Source organism: Bubalus kerabau, chromosome 15 (genome assembly GCF_029407905.1).
Source record: "Bubalus kerabau isolate K-KA32 ecotype Philippines breed swamp buffalo chromosome 15, PCC_UOA_SB_1v2, whole genome shotgun sequence".
In the NCBI taxonomy this organism is placed as follows: Eukaryota; Metazoa; Chordata; class Mammalia; order Artiodactyla; family Bovidae; genus Bubalus; species Bubalus kerabau.
In genome coordinates, this window is record NC_073638.1 from 46,954,613 (window position 1) to 46,978,253 (window position 23,641).

General features: G+C 46.7%; 2 protein-coding genes and 1 long non-coding RNA gene across 11 annotated transcripts in view; 2 read left to right on the forward strand and 1 right to left on the reverse strand.

Moving 5' to 3' along the window:
* Positions 1-3,816: 3,816 nt before the first annotated feature.
* Positions 3,817-7,178, forward strand: LOC129628131 (uncharacterized). Of its 2 annotated transcripts, none has more exons than XR_008702729.1 (3): positions 3,817-3,944; positions 4,619-4,775; positions 6,774-7,178. It is a non-coding gene; the product is annotated as an uncharacterized LOC129628131 (long non-coding RNA). The 2 variants fall into 2 exon arrangements; XR_008702730.1 differs by having other exon boundaries at positions 3,830-3,944; positions 4,691-4,775.
* A 1,663-nt stretch (positions 7,179-8,841) lies between these two features.
* CNGA4 (cyclic nucleotide gated channel subunit alpha 4) lies at positions 8,842-14,866 on the reverse strand. Its single transcript, XM_055547563.1, has 6 exons — positions 14,169-14,866; positions 13,936-14,037; positions 13,631-13,737; positions 12,682-13,327; positions 11,561-11,910; positions 8,842-9,841 (listed from the first exon to the last, which is right to left on the reverse strand). The coding sequence occupies exons 1-6, from the start codon at positions 14,228-14,230 to the stop codon at positions 9,381-9,383; spliced, it is 1,728 nt and encodes a 575-aa protein (XP_055403538.1). The 5' UTR covers positions 14,231-14,866; the 3' UTR covers positions 8,842-9,380.
* A 4,023-nt stretch (positions 14,867-18,889) lies between these two features.
* The window catches only part of FHIP1B (FHF complex subunit HOOK interacting protein 1B), a 28,966-nt gene continuing 24,214 nt past the window's right edge, over positions 18,890-23,641 (forward strand). For 6 of the 8 annotated variants that reach the window (XM_055548827.1, XM_055548833.1, XM_055548831.1 and 3 more), the window contains exon 1: positions 18,890-19,036. The gene's annotated coding sequence lies outside the window, so the exon portion shown is untranslated. Of the gene's footprint in view, positions 19,037-19,594; positions 19,652-23,641 lie in introns of those variants that run through there. The other 2 variants (XM_055548828.1, XM_055548829.1) reach the window with 2 other exon arrangements.

Here is a 23,641-nt window from a genome sequence, read left to right on the forward strand (position 1 = left end):
GCCACCTTCAGTCATGCAGTGACTAGCTTTATTTAACAGGGCAATTGAGAGAGTGTTCAAAGAAATTGAGGATACGAGAGTTTGCTAATCTTGGAAAAGGAGTTACGGAAGCTGAAACTCCTCTGAGAAGCTTTCCTTAACCCCACACATCTGGATTAGGTGACTCTTAACCCATAGACTTCTGTAATACCTGTATCTCTCATTCATTATGGTAATTCTCACAATTACATGTCTTTAAAAAATTTATTTATTTTATTTTTGGTTGTGTTCCATCTTTGTTGCTGCATGCAGGCTTACTCTAGTTGGGGTAAGTGGGGTCTACTCTCTATGGCTTCTCTTGTGGCAGAGTACAGGTTCTAGGGCGAGTGGGCTTCAGTAGTTGGGGCACATAGACTCTAGAGCGCCACCTCAGTAGTCCTGGCACATGGGCTTAATTGCCCCGCTGCATGTGGGAATCTTAGTTCTTGGACCAGGGATCCAACTCGTGTCCCCTGCATTGGCAGGCGGGTTCTTAACCACTGGACCACCATGGTAGTCCCACAATTAACATGTCTTGTAATCACCCTTTTGCTTGTCTGTATTCCAAGTGTCTAGCATCTGTCCTTTTCTCCAACAGTTTCTCAAACCACTCCCCACACTACTCTCATTTCTTTTCTATTTTTTTATGCTTAAGGAACCTTGAGTTGCTTATAATTTTGTGGTGCCTTCCATATTGTTCATCACCTATGTACCTTGCTCATTTTCTCCCCTCTAACCAAGTGCAGATGGGTAATGGGAGGTGAAGATCAGGAGTTTGTGGGCGTAAATTATTTCAAGAAGATGGTTTGTAAAGAGGAAAAAGTCATAGATACTAGTGGGGTTATCTGGTGGTTCAGTGGTAAAGAATCTGCCTGCATTGCAGGAGACTTGGGTTCGATCCCTGGGTTGGAAAGATACTCTGGAGAAGGAAATGGTTACCCACTCCAATATTTTTGCCTGGAGAATTTCATGGGCAGAGGAGCCTGGTGGGCTACAGTCTATGGGATCTCAAAGAGTTGGACATGACTGAGTGACTGATGCTTTCACTTTTTTTTACGGGGGAGGAGGGACATACCATGAGCGAAGGAAGAAGGAAGAGAGATGAAAATGCAACATGAAGGGGAGTCAAACCTCATTTCTCAAAATCAGGAGATTCCATCTGTGCCAGGGATTAAGCCAGCATTTGGAGAGAACGTGAGATTGCTGAGGGCCAGGAAACAGGGGAACGTTAGATCACAGAAGAAGGAGAACTTCAAAGTCAATATGAGTAGACAGAGGGCAGAGACCTGGACCCTTATTTCAGAACAAGTCAGAAAGCTAGATCAAGGAGGCAAGTGCAGGAGGCCCTTAAATAGGGCCAGGTTCAGTCCTCAGGGAAGCTGCCTTTCTGACTCAGGCCTTGTCCTGTCAAGGTAGTCAGTTTTCTGTTTTTTGGTGCCTGCCCGTGTGTGTGTGTGTGTGTGTGTGTGTGCGCGTGCACGCATGCATGCACATGTGTGCCTTGCAGGGGGTGCTGGTCCACCTTGCTTGACTCTTGTGGCTTAGAACAATCTACCTTTGCCTTGTGTGCCTTGCAGGGGGTGCTGGTCCACCTTGCTTGACTCTTGTGGCTTAGAACAATCTACCTTTGCCTTGGGGAAGTTTGAGCCACCCATGCTACTGCTCAAGGTGGGCACACGATCCTTCTTTCAATATTCTATATCACAGTTGAGATAAGAGGGGAATGTTTAAATAAACAATACATCAGTAAATATGCAAGGGAGAGTATGCAAGAGAAAAGCACATAGTGTCGAATGCACAGCCAAATAACCTGCTTGATAAGGTAGGGCTTATTCCAGGTAGCCTGAAGGTCCACAAAACATCAACACTTTCCCTGGGGAGCCCAGTGTTCACGCACAGTGGTCATGAACACACTCTGCCTCCACAGCCCTGACCCTGACACACATGCAGCTGGGATCGAGAGCTAGGAGGGAAACCAGTCATTTACTCCTTGGGGAGCCTGCTGGCCCAGTCTCTCCCCTGTGACTGTGTGGGTTGCCTCCTCCCCTCACCTTTCAAGGCCTTCTTTTCTCTGCATTTCTGTGATGTGCAGATATGCCTCTCTGCTGAGCTCCTGCCCACACACTCCCTGCCCACATTGAAGGTCCTTCCCTTGGCATGATTAAACAAAGAGGCAATGAGCTGAGAAGACAGACAGGCAAGAACCAGAGCATGTAGGGATGTTGGGCAGAGGAAAGAAACCAAGGGAAGGACCAGCCTTCCAGAGCCTGGGGCTCATGCTGTGGGGAGCAGAGCATACACTGGGGACTGGCTCCCACTAGAAGGTTACATGTGGCTTCAGATGTGGGCTTTCACAGGTAGGCTACAGGGTCCTGGAGACCCCAGGTCAGGGCCTTACTTGAGGGCTAAAAGGGCCATAGGAAGGCTCACCCGGGAGGTTAAACAGAGAAGGCGTCTAGGAATACATTCGTGCCTCTGGGGCCCTGTGAGACCTGCTGGTGGAGGGCAAGGCTGAGGACAACAAGCCAAGGTACTGAAAATGGAAAAGCAGTGGCAGACACAGAGAGGGTCCATGCATTCTGGGTGAAAAGCACATGAGTTTTCAAACTGGGAGACGGCAGTCCTGAATGATCCCAGCCATTCCCTGTGCTGCCCTCAACAGGTATTCATACCTTGGGCTCTGATTTAGCATAACTTCCTCAGTAATGTCTTTCAGCCGCACCACTGCTGTCTTCGCTAGAAAATTTGAATAAGGTTTTTCTTAAATCAGTCAAGATTCGGATTTTAAGATTCTATTTCTCCCTGGGTAATTCTCCCAGCTGTGCAAGGAAAGCACTCCTGAGGTCTGGGAGGGAGCTAGGAGGTGAGAGAAAGAAAGCGCTTCGCCCTCTGCTGGCCAGATTAAGCATTGCCAGCACAGCCCCTAGGCCCAAGGCCAAGGAGGGCTGCACAACACCCATGAGCCCCAGGGCCCTCAAAGGCATATTTTTACCTGCTGCGGCGGCGGCTGCTGCTGCTAAATCGCTTCAGTCGTGGCCGACTCTGTGCGACCCCATAGATGGCAGCCCACCAGACTCCCCCGACCCTGGGATTCTCCAGGCAAGAACATTGGAGTGGATTGCCATTTCCTTCTCCAATGCATGAAAGTGAAAAGTCAAAGTGAAGTCGCTCAGTCGCGTCTGACTCTTAGCGACCCCATGGACTGCAGCCTACTAGGCTCCTCCGTCCATGGAATTTTCCAGGCAAGAGTACTGGAGTGGGTTGCCATTGCCTGCTCCCATTCTTACCTGCTAGAGCGGTAAGAATAATGGTCTTAACTATTATTCATTGTCAAGCAGTTGCTTTCTGTCAGGCACTGATAGACAGTTTACATTCATAATCTCATTTACATTTTACTTCTCCAAGCATTTCTTTCAATTTTCTTTCAATTTTGTAGGAGGCTGAGTCCCCCAGCTACTAAGTGATGTTTCAGAACTACCATCTGACTCTGATTGACTATCAGCACATTTTGCCCCCAAACTCTTATTTTTTGTGCTTTTAGGCCAGGTTAATACCTGCACTGACTTGGGCTATGCCCTGACCCAAGTTTCAACCCAGCTTGATCATCTACCTCTGATCCAAGCCTCAAGCCAAACCCTAGCTTCACCCGCAAGCTGGGATCCACCCACCTGTCCCTCCTGCTCCTGGCTCCTAGTGAAAGAAAATTCAGATCTTCCCTGGATTGGATGGCCAGACTCCCTGTGAATCTGATTTCCTCCCAAGCTGGCTACTTTATTTCCATCTGTCTTTGCCATTAGCAGTCAAACTCTCAGCAAGAAAAAGGTGAAGCAGGGTGGGCTGAAGAAACTCCTGTGGGGAAATGGCTAATTGGGAGCACTGAGGAGGAATGTACATCTCAAATCTTAGCCAGGCCAAGGTGTTCTGAGGTTAGTGACCCAGCGAGGGAAATGGGTCCTACAGAGGTGGGGATGGAGGTGGGGTGGGAAGAGCTAAGCCAGAAGCAGCTGAGCTATCAGCAGAAGGGCCCAGTTTTGAAACCCCTGAAGGAATCTGGTCGTGACTCCGGAACTCCTCCCTCATGCATGCATGAGGGCAGAGAGCTGGAACTAACAGCTCTTCTCCAGAACAGTGGGTGGTCCCTTGTCTAGTTATGTAGCCTTGAGATCACACTTCAGCACACTGGCTTGCTGGTGATTCACAGGCGCCGCTCTGCACCATGACTAGCTCCTTCTCCCCTGGTTACTACCTGGTTACCACCGTTATAGCCTGCAACAGTCATTCTCAAGAAAAGAAGGAGCTTGCCTGGCCTTGGCCTCAAGCTGAGGCAGTTTCATTTCTTAACTCCCTAGAAGAAACAGACAAACCTAGGTTTCATTCCATGTGACTTAGGAGCCCTGTGTTACTGGACAAATTACCTAATCTCCCAGAGCCTTTGTTTCCTCATTTCAAAATGGGGAAATAATAGCATGTTTCTCATAGTTATAAAGATTATCTGAGACAATGCACTTAGCCCAGGACCTGGCATAAACAGCTTTACAATTTTGTTGCTGTTGCTTAGTCACTAAGTTGTGTCTGACTTTTTGTGACCCATGGACTGTAGCCTGCCATGCTCCTCCATCCATGGGATTTCCCAGGCAAGAATACTAGAGTGGGTTGCCATTTCCTTCTCTAGGGAATCTTCTTGATCCCAAGATCGAACTTGTATCTCCTGCAATTCTCCTGCATTACAGGCAGATTCTTTACTGCTGAGTCACTGGGTAAGTCCAACTTTACAAAATCCTATGTAATTTTTTTAGCTGCTCTGTGGGCTTCAGTTTCCTATTTAGAAAAATTAACATAAAGCAATGTAAGTTTCCTAATATTGCTATAAGAACCAAATGAGATAATTTACATATAGCAGTTAAAAATGACTGCATTTGTGCTCAGACAGGTCATGTTTGACTCTTTATGACCCTATGGACTGTAACCTGCCAGGCTCCTCTGTCCATGAGATTCTTCTGGCAAGAATACTGGAGTCCATTGCCATTTCCTCCTCCAAGGGATCTTCCCCACCCAGGGATCAAACTCGTGTCTCCCAAGTCTCCTGCATTGGCAGTGGATTCCTTACCACTAGTGTCATAACTGTGTATAAAAAATTGGATTTTTCCTTAATTCTCTAAATTAGACAATTGTCATCTAAACGTTTAACCACCTATCTTACTGAAAGATTTAATCTCCCTGTGTTTTGTTACTTTCTTTCCATTCTCTCGTCCTCCACATTTAGGGTCTTATAAAAATATCTGTGGATTTTATGTTGGACAGAGTATCTGGAGACCAGGGGGCTCTGTGGCAGTCGGACCGTGTTGGTAATGCAGGTCTGCACCTCATTCACTCAAGCCTGAGCTCCCTCTAGTGGATGCTGCTTTGAGACTCCAGTACGCCCCGGGGCAAAGTGATCTTCCTGCAGTTTCCAAAGATTTGATCCTTAGGGTTCCTTCTAAGCCTGGGCTGAAAGTGTGGTCCAGGCTGCTTTCCTTCCCAGTAGCCCTGTGATAGGTAGAATTTTGGCTCCCATTATCTTTGCCCTCTGGTGTTATTTCTGTGATTATGGCGAAAAGGGACTTTACAGATATAATTAAGGTCAATAACCTGCTGACCTTAATTAAAATATGGAGATTATTTTGGCTTATCTGGGTGAGCCTAATCTAATCATATGAACCTAAAAAGCAGAGGTCTCTTAGAAGCAGGAGTAAGACATTTGGAGAATAAGAAAGACTTAACATGCCTCTAGTGGCCTGAAGATAAAGGGGCCATGTGCAAGGAAATAAAGATCTCAGTTCTACGAACAAAAGACACTGAATTCTTCGAACAACCTGAATGATCTTGGAAGCAGACTCTTCCCAGAGACTTCAGATAACAGCCCAGCCCAACTGATACCTTGGTTTTGGTTTTGGGATGCCCAGTTGAGCCAGAGGACCCAGTTGAGCCACACTATGCTCAGATTTCTGACTCAGAATTGTGAGATAATTAATGAATACTGTCTTAAGCTATTATATTTGTGGCAATATGTTACTTCAATAAAAGGAAACTAATATAATGTTCAAGAATCCCATTTCCTTCCTTAGTCTTAGAGAATCTCCTTCCTCAGAAGTACAGACACTTCTGCTTTTTCAACTCTAAGCCCTCACAGACAGCTGGGCACAATTCACCCTTAGGTGAATTTTTTGTGAAAACCTTGGAGCCTTGTTTTTTTTCTTTTTTTATTATAGTATATTGTTATAATTGTTCTGTTTTGTTATTTTTAAATTTATTTATTTTTAATTGAAGAATGATTGCTTTATAGAATTTTGTTGGTTTCTGCCAAACATCAACATGAATCAGTCATAAGTATACATATGTCTCCTCCCTCCTGGGAGCCCTGTTTTTATAAACAAAAGCTAGGGCAGAGAGTTTCTGAACATTTCTGTTTTGACACTGCAATTTGAAAAGCTTTAAGTCTAGGGGATACAAAACTTTAGGTACTTTTTTACGATGAGAGGAGGGATAAAATGAACAAAACCGAAATGAATACCTCTGTGAAGTTTCCTGCCACATAGATAAATGCTTAGCCTAGCAATTGACATACAGTAAATTACACTCTTTGGACTAAAAGATTGTTTTTGTTGATGTTTTTTTGTTGTGATTCCAGGAACTTAAAATTGTGTTCCCTGCTGCCCATCCTGGCTCAACTCTATCCAACTTGTTCCCTAATTGTCAAAATGCTGTTTCCCACACAGGAGGGGTGTCAGTCTGCAACTAGAGGACCTCAACATGGTTATTCAAGATGTCTTGTGGTATGGTTGCTCCACCATCTTCCCATCCTGGAAAAGCGGAGATGCCAAGATGCACAGCTGACTCCAGAATTTTGCTCCTGCTTCTAGGATAGGCAAGATGGCCAGTTATCACCCTCCTTGTGCTCAGAATTCTGCCAGGTGGCAGAAGCCACCTGTTCTAGGAGAGCCTTCTCTTGGGACAAGTGTGTACATTATAAATGAAAAGCTTATTTTTAGCACCCTGAATCCATCAGAGACCACCAAAGTGGCCTTCATTACCCATTCTAGCTCAGCATGACTGGAGGGCAGAGATGGTAGGAAAACCTCTTGAGAAACTGACACATCTTCCTCCAAAATTGGATCTTTGCCTGCTTCAACTCTCATCTCTGTTTGCCAAATAAATATTTAGGTACCTAAAACCTGGCATAGTTTTAGCTCTGAGGACCCAGCAATAATCAAGAGACCCCATGCCAGCCCTATGGTTCTCATAATTGGTGAGGAGGATATCACAAAATAACCACAGATTTTGAAGTGATCGAAAGTGCAGTAACCCTCATAATTTCTCCTGACACCTCGGCTCCAGCCTCAGTCTCAGTTTCTGTGCCTATTTGAAGAAGTTTTGTTTCGAGTCCTTCGTGTCTGAGTCCCTCTGTGTCACCTGTATCGTGACCAAAAAGTTAGTCGTCGTAGAGGACACCAACAACTCTGGGACTGTCTCCATGACAACACATCAGCATATCCTGCCCTCAGAGCCCTGGAGACCCTACCCTACATTCGTGTACCATTTATAATAATCATTCTTGATATTCTGTAACTGATGATTCAGCATCTTGAAATCATGAGAAAATTAAAGACCAATGTTGTTTACATTTCCCCTGTGGTCTGACTTTTGTGGGTGCTTAAAAGTCATATTATGAACCTTTCAACCACAAAACCCAAAATTGGGTTTTGCTTCCCACCTAACAGGAGACGTTCTCACCTAAAAACTTGCTACCACTATGAAATAAAAACTTTGTACCCATATTTTCTTCTTGCTCCTTTCTGCCTCCTGAGCAACCCTGGTGCTTCCCCATGTGCTCCTGTATGCCATAGTGTGCTCACTTCCTGTTGGGGACTGTAAGTAATAAATCTTCTTTCAGTGGCATTGATCTCTGAGTATGTCATCACTCAGTCAATGTAATATAAATTTATCAGCTAAATGTTGGTAAATTAAATTCCAAGCACATTTTGAAGTACTGCCTGGCACAGCTCACACCCAAAGACTCGCCAGGCCCTGGAGGAGCTAAAATTATGGCAAGGGTGAATATGATTCAGAGATGACATTTGACTCTGCTCCACAGACCCCATAACACCTCTTCTGCCCCAAACCTGCAGACCTTCTTCTAAGTATGTCAAAGTTTCTCCAGAACTCCCCAAACACTCATCTCCAGTTGTCCCCAATCATGATACTCTGCTCCACTGAGCCTCCATTCTCCACCCTATGTCTTGGAATGCTGTACAGAGAAGGAGGACTGGATTTCTGCCAGGACCAAGGCCAGCTCTGAGAACCATCATGGTAGGATAGGGCCAGGTTTACAGTCCTGGAAACTATTCTCCTCTTGGAAGAGCTCAGTTCTGAGGGTCAGTTCTGAGGGTAAGGTATATCTGGTCCTAGGTTCCAGGGCTGAACTGAAGGAAGGAAAAAGGAGCAGATATTTACTCTGGCTTACTAAGCAAGATCGAACCCCTCAGAGCTCATGAGGTTGAGGATACAAAACCTGCTGTGAGATGCAATGGTCAGGGTGTATATGTGAATGTGTCTATGAAAACATGTGCATACTTACAGCAGTGTGATACATAAGCTTGCTATACTGTGGCACAATGATTCTTCATTCATCAGTCCTCTCATCTCTTTGAAGCCAGCTACTACACAGCCTGTGCCCCTTGCCCCTGTAACCCAGAATTCAGACAGAATTTATCCTGGCTGGCTCACATTGGCTTTGGTTTTTTTCATCAACCCCATAAATGCTTAGTGAGGAAGCAAATGCTTTATTGAAGTGCTGTTTGCAGGGTACACTTGTGAACCTCCCACGTGGAGGAGCATTTAAAAGATACCTTGGAACAAGAGGGCTATAGATATGCTTTTGTGTGTTCACAAGTGTGTGCAGATCCATGGAGGACATCTGTGTGTATTGATGTGTTACTCTCAGTATACGTGTGTTTATGAGGTGTGTGACTGAATGTACTTATATGGTGTTGGTATAAGACTTATGTAGGTGAGAAAGATGTGTGCTCTGAGAAGGGGAACTCCAGAGCATTTAATATGGATTTCACAGTCTCCTGGTCAGTGTGCATATGTGCAAATAGGTATGTGTGCATGTGTGTGTGTGTGCATGCGTGTGTGTGTGTATAGTTCTGGTGAGCAGAGGTTGAATGTATGCTACACTCCTGCATCTCTAGGTGGTACATCTACAGACCCAGTTCACGCCCATCTCTGTAACCCAGCAGACAGGATGGCAGAGTTTCTGCAGGCAGATTTCCCTACAAGTCTGGATTCACTTGGTGGTGGGAGTCCTGGGGATAGACATGGGGTCACTCTAGGCCTGGAGGTCCCTCCTGGCCAGCTCTGCCCTCTCCATCTTTGGACGTTCCCTCCCCAGGTTCGCCCTCGTCATCAGCCTCCATGAGTTCCTCAGGCATTGGCCACTCCCGGGTCTGCCACTCCAGCCGCTCGATGCGATAGGCGATCTTGAGTGCACTGGACTCCAGCTCAGCCAGGAGTCGAGCGAACTTGGTTTGCAGATCATCAAGTTGCTGGTCTAGGCCTCGCAGCCGGGCCTCCGTGGCCTCTTGTAGGGCGATCTCGGCTGCCTCCGCGTTTACATCCAACTTGTTCATTTTGAGCAGGATCTCACGGCCCTTTTCCTCCATAACAGCCTGGGCCTGCGGGTACTCGCTCAGCACTTCCCGCAGGTCCTCCTTGCTCAGGCAGAACAGGTCCGAATAACCTAGACTCTTGATGTTGGCTGTGCGGCGATTCCCAGACATGTTCCCTGTGGCCGAGGAGCAGACAGGTGGGAGGACAGTTAGTCAGGGTGGGTGTGAGGGGGTATTTCCCGTCTGAACCCGGACCCCCACCTCCACATTTGTGCTTCTGAGCCTCTCTTTCTGTCTCATTAATTCTTTCATTCTGTAATGTACTGGGTGGAGACTAGGCCTTGTGCTGAGTGGGTATCAGTGACCTGCCTCCAAGAGTTCAGTCTAGAGGAAATAGACATTTGATGGAATAGTTACCTAACAGCACAGTCAATGCAGTGTAGACAAGCATCTGGTACTGTGGGAAGACAGGCAAAGAGCCCCAGACAAGCTTTAAGGCAGAGAATTCAGGGAAGCCTGGAGGAACTGATGCCTAGACTGAGTGGGAGGTAACTAGGGGAGGAGGGAGGGCAACTAGGCAGAGGGAGGAGCATGAGCAGAGGGAAGGAAGTAGGAAAGAGTTGGGTGGTTACGGAGTACAGCAGGCAGGGCAGAGAGACCAGAGTGCAGCAGTGTGAGGAGCTGGGGAGAGATGGAGAGAGCCAGGTCAAGGCCCACAGCCCTGGCAAGGAGTCTAGACCTTAGCTAAAGGACAGAAACTACTGAACTATTTTTAGCAGGGGAACTGTATGGTATCATTTGCATTTTAGAAAGCTAATGGTGGGTGGCTGGTGGGAAGATAGGTTCTGAATGCTGCGAAGTCTCGGAGCTAGAAGGACCTTAGAAAGGGCAAGGGAGCCACCATTTGTTGAACTCTTGCCACGTGCCAGGCCCCGCACTGGGTGGCTCACCCATACAGCTCATTTAATTCTTACAAATAACTCTATGGGTTTTGAATATCATCCCTCTTGGGTAGGTGAGGAAACTGAGGCCTAAAAGAGGGAAGTGATTTGTCCAAAGTCAGGTAGATAGGCCAACTGCATACCAGATACAGGGCTTGAGGGGGTCCTTGGCTGACAAGTGTGAGACCTTTAAGACAACTAGAGAGTGGGATCCCCAGGCTGAGAGCACATTCTAGTCTTAGTCAGTGACAGCGTGCTTACCCCTTTTAAGTTTTTCCCATCTCCTGTGGCCTTGGTGTCTTTACCTGTGCTGTCCTCCTTCACAGGCTGATAAGAAGAATAAATGAGCCGGTGTACAGCACCTAGCCTGGACTGGAGTTGATGGAGTAAACAGGAGGTCATTCCTTCTACCTTCCTTTCCATTTGGCTATGAGAAAGCTCTTTCTCATATTGACTTCAAGTGTGTATACTTATCACCCATGTCACCTTGGACAAGTTCCCCAAACTCTCTGTGCTCCAATTTCCTTGCCTTTAAACTGTGAATAATAGTACCTACTTTATAGAACTGCTGTGAGAATTAAATGAATTGGTACACATGAAGAACTTTGAACAGGGCATGTAGTAAGCATGTAGAGAGTATTAGCCATTATTATTACTAATTGCTATTATCTCGGCACTTTTCACTGATTTGTTGGTGCTTTGGGTGAATACTCACAGAGCAAGTCTGCTCTCTCTTCCAAGGACCCAACCTTCTCATGGACGTTGACTCAGCCTCTTCTCAGGGAAGAGACCCTCTGTGTCCTGCCTCTCTCTTGAGCCCTCTAGTGACTCAGGCAAGGGCCAGCTGTCCTTAATCTGTGGGCTCTGAAGTGCCATCTGGTCTCAGCACAGGGTTCTGCTGTCCCCCTTCCCCTCCCATAGCCCGGTCTCCAGAACAAATGCTGAGGTGCCCACCTTTGATGTTGATGATGCTGATCTCCCCAAAGTAGAGCCCTGCACCAAGCACAGCATACTGGGTGACACCATCGTCGGCCACCACGGCCAGCTGACCCTCTCGGATGATGTACATCTCTCGGCCAATGTCCCCTTTGCGGCAGACATATTCACCTGGCGAGTAGGTCTGGGGCTGCAGCTTCAGCACCAGCTCCTCCAGCAGGCTGGCCTCACAGTTTTGGAAGATCTGTACCCGGCTCAGGGTAGGCAGGTGCACAGACACGGCCACTTCTGCCCGCAACCGCTCGGGCAAGTGCTGTAAGATGGCTACCTCATTGGTCATCTTCTTGTTGATCTGCAGGTGCTGGTACCTGGGGGGAATGGTAGTAGCAGTCCTCACCAGCCCCTTACGGTGCCTCCCTCTACATTTTCCATCAGGGTTCTCAGCTCAGCTTCAGCCAAGAACCCAACCACACTGAGCTCTCACAAGGGTCATATGAATACTTGACAGTTGGTTGATAAATATCTTTAGTCCACTATCTCCTGGTCACAGACATATTTTGACCTCTTCTCTCCCATCCAGGGCCTGGAAGCCTTTACACAGTGGACAGAGCCTTAATCCCTGTCAGGCTTTACCCACCCACCATTCCACGATGTCTTGTACCATTCCACTAAAAATATCTACTTTAGTCACCAAGCCCCATCTTCTTTAGAGGTCTTCTGTTCTATGTCCCTAACTTGGTGACACTTCCCCTTGTTCACCCTACAGTATGGACTCCATGACATAGTCAACCATCTTGTTGTTGGTCATCCCCTGAGGAGTATTGCTCTTACCTCTTACACCTTCCAGGACCTTCTGAGTCCTACCAGGTGGTGGCAGTTCCCATTCCCTGGGTTCTGGGTTAGCTTTCCTTGTGTATGAGTTCATCTCCCTGTTAATCTCTTACCCAACCCCTTTCCTTAAGTCCATACCCAGTTAATGGAGGACATCCTTTTCCAAGTTCCACCCAGTGAACCCTCCAATGAATACCACATCCTAAGTGCCCTGCCTGACCCACCAGGCAGTAAGAACCCAGCTACCTTCCTCAGAGTCTATCCTACACACCTCTTCCTGTCCTGGTCTAGAACCCCAGCATCCTCACCAGTCAATGACTCTCCGCTCCAGCCGGCGGTTGACATGATGCAGCTTCATGTACTTCTTCACCAGCGCGTGGTCTGGGTAGAAGGCTGCATCTGCTGTGTTCATGTTGTAGATGACAGAGCTCATGCTACCCATGATGGTGGCGAAACCCATGACTGCCAGCAGGAAGTCGCCCACCATGAAGAGGTACTCCTCCTCCCGGGCTGGCAGCGGCGTGTCGCCCACGGTGGTCAGGATTAGCGTGGAGAAGTAAAAGCTGTAGAGGTACTGGCGCCGCAGCCGCTCAAAGCCTGGCTGTGCGGGGTCGGGGTACACCCAGACGTCACGCCCGAAGCCCAGGTACCGGGACAGGGCAAAGTAGAGGCAGCTGTTCCAATGGATGACCACAAAAATGTAAAGCATCAGCTTGGCGATGCGGAAGGCGTTCGGGTAAGCTGTGCGGGTCTCCATGCGGTCAAAGGCCTCAAAGAGGCGGGGCACTCGCAGAAAGCGGTTTAGCCTCAGCGTGGGTGTGTGTGGACCCAGACTCACGTAGGCAACATCCGTGGGCAACAGGGAAACCAGGTCCAAGAAGAAGGTCCAGGTGTGAACGTAGCGACTCGAGATCCTACCTTTGTCCACCACCAGGATGCCCTGTTCCAAGAATCCTGGTGGGGAAGGGGGCTCAGTCGTGGGTGGGGTCAGGTATGGGGCGGAGTCGGGGCACCTTCCTGCTTCCGGGTACAGTAATGAGGTTGAGGGTGGGTAGGCCAGGGCAGCACAAGGAGACAGTTACAGGGACAGGATGGGGTTAGGCCTAACCCTGCTCCAGGGTTTCTGGGGTGAGCACTGGGGTATTGTAAACACAGAGACATGTGACAGTGCTATGAGGGAGGGGGTCACTTTCTTGTTACTAAGGCTCTCCTTAGGAAGGGAACGTGGCAGGAAGGTCAGTCCTGAGACTCACTGACCAGTGTGGAAGCGCACCACGATGTCCAGGAGGTAGAACAGGTCACTCGTGTAGTCCAGCACTAACCAGGCCACCAGATAACCGTGCTGCAAGTCGGGGAAGCAGGCTCTGCGTGGTAGGCACAGAAGGGATTGGCTTAAGGGATCCTTCTGTGTGTGAGGTATTGTTCCCAAGCCGCTGAGCACTAAACCTGGGCCCTTGCATTGGCACCGCCCCCACACCAGCCCCGAGCAAGGGCCCGCCCTCTGCCTGGGCCTCACTCTTTATCCCTGGTCTCTGCTTAGGGCCCTTCCCATAGCGGCAAACCTGCACACCACGATGATGAGGTTATACATTACTGGGAAGACCATTGTGTTCAGCCACCAGTAGTAGTAATCCCCAGATGGGTCCAGGACTGGCAGAGACTTCCTGTGGGCAAAAGAAGTCGGGTTTCATTTATCCATGGTTCGCTGTTGCCCTTGCCACCCAGTGCAGCAAGGAGGGATCAGGCTCCATCTGGTGAGGCAGACAGATAGACAGAGGGGACCAGGATTTCTCACCTGGCCTTGGTCAGGACAGGAGGGCTGGACTCTGTCGTCTTCACTTTGCTGTCCTGGCTCATGGTTCTGTGGCCTGCTGCCTGGGGATGAGATATCCAGGGCCTCTGCCTGCAGGTAGTTTCAGGAAGTGGGGGCTAGGGCCTGCCTTTCCAGAAGAAGCTGCCCTTGGTCTCCAGCTGCAATTCCTCCCTCTTTGGCTTCTGAAGCTCTTAGCAACGCCACCAGAGCCAGCCGCTACCGAAGTGGTGGAACCCGTGTGGCTCCAGCGCTCCACCCTGTCTCCTAGGGCCCGGGTTTACACCTACCCAACTAAACATCTCTAATGAGGTCCTTGGAGATGGTGGGGGTGTATGCCTCAGAGGTAAGGCTAAACCTTGTCTCCCTCCACCTTCCTCAAAGCTGAACTACATAAGGGCTTTCTAGTGGGGAGACTTGGTTGCCTGTGTAGGTTTAGGAAGTCATTCTGCTTTACCTTGTGCAAATTCCCAGCTTGAACCTCATTTTTTATTCTTTCAACATCTATGTACTGTCAGGTGCGTCAGGTATCAGGTGCTGAACTAGTCTCCGGGGACAGAGAATGCCTTTCATATCAATGTGAGCTCTGGTTCCATTACTTGCACCCTTGTCTACGTCCTTCCTGCTGCATGAGTGTGATGGGGGCCATCCTGTGGCATTTTGGTCCTCATCCCCCTCCTGTTACCTCTTGTGCCTGATCTCACCAGTTAGTTCGTGTGTTTTCTAAATCCTTAACCTCTTTCAGTTTTCCCTTTCTGTGAACAGGCTTAAACCTCCCATCCCAGAAAATAATTTAAAAAAATCCTAAAAATTCTCCCTCAACTTGATGTCCCTTTCACTAATATCATCGTTCTCAAAAAGTCATAATCAAAACACCTGCTATGTGCCACATCAAAATTATGCAAAGTATTGGGGATGAAAGATGAATGAAACACATTCTTTGTCCTCCATAAACTCGAAGCCTAGTAGGGGGAAGCGGCAGGTAGATAGGCAATTATATATTAGTCTGATGAGTACTCAATTAGGTGGGTACACAGAGAGTTATTACAGTGCACAGGAAAGATCCCAATTGAGACTAGGTTCTGTAGGATGAATAGGAGTTAGTTAAGTGTAGAGATGGAAGAGTGAAGAGTGCTACAGGCAAAGAGCAAAGAGCACAGAAAGGCACAGAGATTTCAAAAAGCATAGGTGACTAGGGGAATGTCAATTGGTTTTTGTAGCGAATCTGAGAGCCTAGTGGTGAAAGATGAGGCTGAATGGTTGACAGACGACAGCTCAGGGAGAGCTTTGTCAGCCATGTTATAAAGCTAATAGCTTATCTAAAGCAATGGAGAATTCATGAAATGTTTTGCACAGTTAAGTGATATGGCTAGATTTGTGTTTTCAGAGAGTGTCTTGGAAGAAACATCTACGGTCTACAACAGTATATTTTATTTTCTTGAAAACTGCTTTTCCCATGACTTGTATTGATACCATAATTTCTTGGTTTTCTGTTTATTTCTTCTTAGTCTCTTTCATAAGCCCCTCTGCCTATCCCTCCTGTTTTGGTGAGGTTTTCCTGGACTCTGATGGACTCTCTTTGTATCCTCCCAACTCTCTGTGGTCAATCTGGGTCACCCACAGGATCTCCTTTCCCATCTAATGACTCCCAATAACTCTCTTTGAGCTACAGACCTATCTATACCACTAAGTGTTCACAGGATGTCCCCATTCAGATATTGCACAGTCACCTGTAGCCCATTTAGTCTTTTAACTGAGCTCATTATCTTCCCTATCTGCTCTTTTTCTTATGATCCCTATCACTGGCCTTTCAGCCAAAATACTTAGCACCAGTATTGTTACTATTACAACTGTATAATATTGTGACAGTTTTAAAAAATGTTCAAAAATTCTCTGATACTCCTTCCTTGTGACTGTTTCAGTCAATAGAGTAAAGCAGGAGTGATGTTGTGTGGCTTCTGAGACTAGATCATAAAAGGCCAAGCAGCTTCCTTCTGCTTTTCTTAGAACACTCACTGTCCAGAAGCTCTCTCAGGATGCTGCCTCTTACAACCTGGCTGCCTTGTTGTGAGAAGCTCAAGCCACAGGAATAGTCATGTGCCTGTACTTTGACAGTTCCAGCTGAGCTCAGCCTTCAAGTTATCCCAGTTGTCTCAGGCATCAGACATGTGAGTGAAGAAGCCTCCAGATGATTTTAGTCACCAGCTTCAAGTCACCCCCAGGTGTTTGAATTTTCCAGATGAGGTCCCAGACATCAGGGAACAGAGATAAGCCATTCTTGCCCTGTCTTATTCAAATTCCCAGAATCTGTGAGCATAATGAAATGACCAGTGTTTTACCCTACTAAGTTTGGGATGATTTGTTATATAGCATAGTAACCAGAGGACTTTCCTGGTGGCTCAGTGTCAAAGAATCCACCTGCAGTGCAGGAGTCCCAGGAGACGAGGGTTTGATCCCTGGGTCAGGAAGATCCCCTGGAGGAGGGCATGGCAACCCACTCCAGTGTTCTTGCCTGTAGAATCCCATGGACAGAGGAGCCTGGCGGGCTACAGTCCATAGTGTTGCAAAGAGTCAGACATGACTAAAGTGACTTATCATGCACTCAGTGCATAGTAACTAGACCATACATATAGAAAAGTACATATTTCCTAAGTACACAGCTTGATGAATTCCACAGAGTGAACACAGTCATGTAACAGGCACTCACATCAAGAGCCCCACTCTGCCCTCTTCTAGGCAGCGCTTTTCCAAGGGCGATCACTAACCTGACTCTTAATCCTATCATTTAGTTTTTCCTGTGCTTGTATTTGGAGAAGGCAATGGCACCCCACTCCAGTACTCTTGCCTGGAAAATCCCATGGATGGAGGAGCCTAGTGGGCTGCAGTCCATGGGGTCGCTGAGAGTCCGACACGACTGAGCGATTTCACTTTGACTTTTCACTTTCATGCATTGGAGAAGGAAATGGCAACCCACTCCAGTGCTCTTGCCTGGAGAATCCCAGGGACTGGGGAGCCTGGTGGGCTGCCTCCTATGGGGTCGCACAGAGTCGGACACGACTGAAGTGACTTAGCAGTGCTTGTATTTGCTTCCCAGGTGGCTCAGTGGTAAGAAATCTGCCTGCCAATGCAGGAGACATGGATTGGATCCATGGGTTGGGAAGATCCCCTGGAGAAGGAAATAGCAAACCACTCCAATTTTTAATCTTTCCTCTTACTTTTTCTCATATTCATCCAGTCATCAAGCCCTGGTGACCTAATAACCACGTATCCATTTTTTCTACATCCTTACTATTCCAATTGGGATCTTATCAATCTGATCATAACATTTTTTATGGTTCTCTATTATCCCAAGGATGAAAATCTAAACTCCTTAACATGGTCTACAAAGCTTGGTCCATGTCTTCGACCTCATCTCACAGTGTTTCCTCTGCATGTTCCCTAGGCTCCAGACAAGCTGTACTAATGATAGTTTTCAGAGTACCTCCCACATGTTGTCCATTCTTTCTTGCCTTGTTATGTACTGATCCTTTCCGCTGAAACTTCCATTACTTTTTCTTTTTAAATACTTTTTCTTTTAAACTAATTTTAGGCTTACAAAAAAGTTGCAAAAATAGGACAGAAAGTCCTTGTAAACTCCTTACTCGTGTTCCCCTGTTATCATCTTAACTAGAGCACAGTGATCAAATCCAGGGAATTAACATCGATGTAAAACTTGCAACTAAACTGCAGACCTTATCTGAAACTTTCATTTCTCAGTCTTATTCTTGCTTGTTTCTAAAGACTGCTCAGACATCATCTTCTCCTAGATGGCTTTCCTAGGCCCCTTTGCTCTTCTTTCCCCTCATTCTCTAAACACTCATAGGACTTGTGTGTGAGGAGTGCTACTCCTCGATGTGTGTTGTTGTGTGAGGAGTACTGCTCCTTGATGGCAATTACACTACGTTGCAATTGTCTATAAAGGCTGAGATCCTGAAGGGAAGAGACTGGTTATAATTGATCTGGAATTCTGCCTGACAAGGAGGCGCTTACTCCATGTTCCTTGAGACTGAAAACGATAGTGCTCAAGGTATCAAAAGGCAGCAGGTGTTGGCGAGCCAACGAAGGGCACTCATCGCCTGGGTCCTATCCAAGCCTGCAGGTGGTGCAAGAAATGAGCTAGACCACTCGCTGTCTGCCTTCTCTAAGGCTCTGCTTTTCCGCAGGTCTAGCTCACCTGCTAACTCCTCCCCTTAGACCTACCCCCCAGTGTTAGCTCCACCCCCTCCACGCCTCCTCTTCTTCTGTAAGCTCCTTTAGGACCTGTGACCCCGCCCCTACCACTTTAGTCACTCTTTCATCCGGATCTCTGTCCTAGGCCTCGCCCTTCGGCCTTTCCCTGCCTCTTTTAGTCACGTCGCTCTTTAGGTCCCGCCTTCTGCCCTCTGGTTTGACCTTTCCTCCTCAGGCTCCGCCTCCACCCCGCGGGCCTCCTCCTCCCCAGAGGTCTTCCCCTGTGACAAGCGGGAGTCCTTCAGAAGGGCGGGGTTTGCAAGTGCGAGGGGGCGGAACCTGGAGGGAAGAGGCGGTAGTCCTTGCTCGGAATGCCGTCGGCGACCCCGCCCCTGCGCTCGGCCGTTGCCAGGAAACAAGCATCGACGCTCTGGCTTTGGCCCGGTCCAGCCAATGAGCTGGCACGCCGCTGCCCAGCGGTGCGTCGCTGGGCGGTTACGTGTGGTGCGCGGGGGCGCGAGTTGCGTGTGGCGCGGGGCGGGGCGCGGCTGGTGCGCCTGAGGAGCGATGGCGGCCTGAGCTCACCTAGCACCGCGGTGGCGACCGGGCCTGGTCAGGGTCGGGGTTCTGTGAGTGAACACTAAGTAAGGGCCAGAGGGCCCGGAGAGGCGCGAGAGGGGATGAGGGACTGGGGAATGACGGCACTGGGTTTGGTGACTGCCCTCCTTGTGAGGGGACAGGGTGAGGGGCTGGAATGTGGTGAGGGGCCGAGTGTGAGTATCTAAGGTAGGGGAGCAAGATTAGAGCCTCGGGTGAGTGGGCAAGTAAGGAGCTGGGTTGTATGAAGGGCCGGGATGCTTTCTGAGGGGCCAAGTGAAAGGGACTTGTGAACACGGTTTAGTGAGGAGCTGGGGCTCCTGTGGGCAGGAGTGAGGGACAGCCCTGGCTGGACCAGAGTGAGGAGGGGTTGAGGCCTGTGCTGGGAGGGAGAATAGAGAGGGCTAAGGCGGGAACATGCCGACAGCTAGTGAATCAGGAGGGAGCTGAAGGCAGGGCATGGAGGGAGGAACAAGGATTGTGAGACCTAGGTAAAGATGAGAGGTCGGTTCTGAATGGAGTGTCCTGCCCAGTGAGAGCAATAGTTTTAGGTTGAGTTAGGATAGCTTGGGTGGAAATGTGCACTTCGCTCTTCTGCTTCATAGGCTCTACATATTTTGGAGGATCGAAACATGAAGATGTCATGGACAATAGTAACAATGGTAATGAAAATAATTTTTGAGACTTACTCTTTAACAGAGTCATCGTTGGAATTCCTCATTTCCTCAAGTTATTCCTTGGGACTGAAGACTTGGCGATGTTCCCTCTCATAGAGATTTTTTTTGGCTAAGACTGCCTATGTTTGTTTCCTCTTCACCTGATTCTGGGCAACCTTACTCCACTGCTGCTCCTTATCTCTGCTGAGCTGTGGGGCTTTGACGGTTGCCTTCTATATTGGACTAGCTGCTTAAAGTTGCTAATTCTACTTTCATGAAAATAATATGGCTTGTTACATACAACGCTGTATTTAGACTTCCAAACAGGATGACTTACAGTTAAATTAAAACTAATTTATGTACAGTAAAGTACTCATATTTAAAATGTACATGTTTGATGAGTTCTGACATATGTTTACATCTGTGAAACCATCACCATTTTCAAGATACTGAACATTTCTACCACCCTCAAAAGTTTTTCTCTTATCCCTTTGAAATCATTCCTCCCTTCACGACATGTTAATTGGTTCAGTTTATTAGTGTTTTATAGGTCCCATGTTCCCTGCCAACCCACATGCACATAAAAATTTTGAATGTTCTAGAAAGCTGGGTTGGCAGTCAGATAATTGCCACTTCCACACTATTAAAATTCCCTCTCTACTGACAGTCTGCCACAGAGCAGATACCTTCCCAACCTCAGGAAGAGGTTCATCTTCCCTAAACAGACCATTCTCTGAGAATTAGGAGCAGCCCAAGTCCCCATTCTATTCAAGAATCTGAGCCTTAGAAACAACCATTCTGTGGTATGTTTTCATTGCTTCTCTCTGAAGACCTAGCAGATTTTCATGGTAGTGGAACCCTTGGCAATCTTACCTAGACAGAACCCTGTAAAACGTACATGTATAATGAAAGAGTTTTAGGGCAGTGATTCCTAAACGTTGGGTTAAAAACAGTGCGTTAAGTTTTTATCTATTCAAGGTGGAAGGAGAGAAAGAAAACATATGGAACATGAGTTTTCCATAAAGATAAATTTATTCTTAGATTATCATTCCTGTTCTTCTAGTGTTTAAGTGCTCTCTCACTGATGAAGTAGTGGTGACAGCAATTGATGGGTTTAAAAAAACTGATCTATTTGTCAAAATAAAAAGTAATGATTCTATTTTAAAAACTTTAAAATCTATTTCCACTGGGTCATGAAATTCAGAAATTTAGAGGGATGGTGTGGCTGCTGTATTATGTTGAGGAAGCATGCTGCACATGCTTCCTCAGAATTACTGTCTGATATGGATTGCATAGTGATCTCAGGTTTTGCTGGAATTATATAGTTTCCCTGTGAAGTATGTAAGGGCAGGAATTCTTATTTTATAGATGGAGAATCAAACTGGGGAGCCAGAGATCACAGTGATAAAGTGGCAAAGTCTGGACTCCAGATTTGGTCTCATGAGAGTGACTTGGGGTGGAAAATAGTTTGTAACATAGAGTGAAGGTGATGTGGCATAAAAAGTATGTGATTTATAAGAAGAGTTGTGATGACATGGAGGACATTATACTGGCAAAATATATTTTTTAAAAGATTTATAGTTCTGTTTCCAAAAGACGTTAAAGAGACTTTGAGGGTGACATAGGTTTGAAGGTTTTGTTTAATAATGTGGCAAAAACAGGAACAATTGTCCATAATACCTGGGTCACATTGCGATAATGGTAGGTCAATCAAGTCGTATGTCAGAGGGTTCTTAGGGACTGTGCATTCTTGATTGTCTGGAGAAAGCACTAGGTTGGTAAGCTTACTGTTTGCTATACTGAATCTCTATTGAATTGTAGTGCTTTAAGTGTAATGGATTTTGCTTTATGATACATAGCTGAATGATAGATCTGAGAAAATGAAACATAGATGAGGATGATGATGTAGAGATAGAAACATGTTTGGAGTGCTGTGTGTAACCATTTATTCCACCTCTGCTGTGTGCCAGCACTCTGCTAAGTGCTGGGAGGACAAATTCATTCATTTATGAATTAATTCATTTATTCATTCAGCAGATACTTCAGCATATAGTCTGCCCTTACGATGCTCACATTTTATGAGACAACAAGATGTCAATAAATAAGACGTGGTCCTCTGTATCCTCAGGGAATTTGCAATCTGATTGGGAGAGGTGGACACATGAAAAGATAATTTCAATTTAGAGACAGAATGTGAAATGTAAAAGTATATCATAATTAGATGATTACTTCTCTGTATCTAGTCTTAGTTTCTCTCTATGTTCCGGTCATATTTACTCAGTGATCTCCTGTATATGTTCACAGGTATCATAGTTAACATGTTCAAAACAGGACTCATTGTCTTTGCTTTGAATGTCTTCTTTTGTGCCATATGGTATATAGCAGTCCAGGCAAGGACTTCAGTGTCATCTTCCATCTTTCTGCTCCTTTACCCCCTCTATTTAGTCAATCACTAAAATCTTAATACATTTCCTTTTATAGTCTCTCTACTTGCTTCATCTTTTCTGTTATAGCTTCACAGTTAAGGCTTTAGTTTACTTCCTTCTTGTCTCTTATCTGGACTTTTCCCCCCTGATAGTCTCCTGCCTTCGGATCTTTTTTTTTGTCATTTAATTTTTATTATTTTTTATTTTTTTTTTTTACTGGAGTATAGTTGCTTTACACTGCTGTGTCAGTTTCTCCTATACAGCGAAATGAATCAGCCATACATATATCCCCTCTTTTTTGAATTTCCTTTCCATTTAGGTCACCATAGAGCAGTAAGGAGAGTTCCCTGTGCCATAGAGTAGATTCTCATTAGTTATCTATTTTATACATAGTAGTATATATATCAGACTTTCTGTTTTCTAATCCATCCCTGGAATGATCTTTCTAAAGATACAAATTTAATGGAGCTCTTATGCTTAAAAATTTTGGCTGTTTGTCTTCTGTAGGATGACATCCAATTCCTTAATATGGCATCATTTGGCCTCGACTCATGACTAGCCTCATCTTCTGCCACTCTCCACTCTGTGTTCTAGCTTGAATAAATTGTTCACAGCTCCCTAGCAAACATGTTACTTTTTTAAGCCTTGAAATCTTTGTAATTTCTCCTTTCTCTTCTAGGAATGCCTTTTCTTCTCTGCCCAGTGAACTTTCCTCATCCATTAGGATCTGGTTCAGTTGTACCTCCTCTTTGACTTCTTTGTCACCCTCTCCCACAAAGAGGTTGGAGAAAGCCATGTGCAACATGGGATTTACTTTGGTAAGGGGAGTCAACATGTGATAGAGTTCACGTTGTGAGTTATGAGGGCTCTGCTGGAGTCAGGTGGGGAGATGCCTGCAAGAAGCAGAAGTGGTACTGGGGAGAGGAGGAGTGAGTTGGGACCATACACTGATATCCCATTTGTTTTATAGGTATAGACTGAGCGATAGACAAGCAGAGAGGATATGTGTAATCTCAGCTCTAGATTGCAGGCTCTTATGAGGTGGGGTTTGTTTGTTTTTTCCTTTTGTATTCCTATGAGGTTTTAATCAGATCTTCCCACTTTAAGCATCTAGGGTAACAGCACATTGCTGCCTCTTAGGTCAGTAAGAGGCAGAGCCTAGGAAGAACATTTGTAAGGGGATGAGAAGCCTTAACTTCACTGACCTGTTCTTAGAAGGTTGTTTGGTCTCTCTCTGTCAGCTGTAGGTGTTAGAGGTGTATCCCTGCCCCCAGCTCTCTCCCTCTCTTTGCCTCACCCAGGGCAAAGGTTCATAAGTGGGGCTGAGCCACTTCCTGCCTTGTTCCTGCTGTTGGTGGACACTCTTGCTGAGTGTGCCTGTATGTCTGAATCGGGGGCCCTATGGTGAGTGTTTGGCTCTGGCCATTTGGGAGGTCTGAAAGATCAGCTCCTTTTTTCTCTGTGACTGAGCTTGTAGGTGAATTTGGGAAGAGAGGTCTCCTTTTCTGTAGACTTTGCTATGGGAGGAACAGGCACAGTCATAGGGTGGTGATTCCATTCTCTTCTTTGT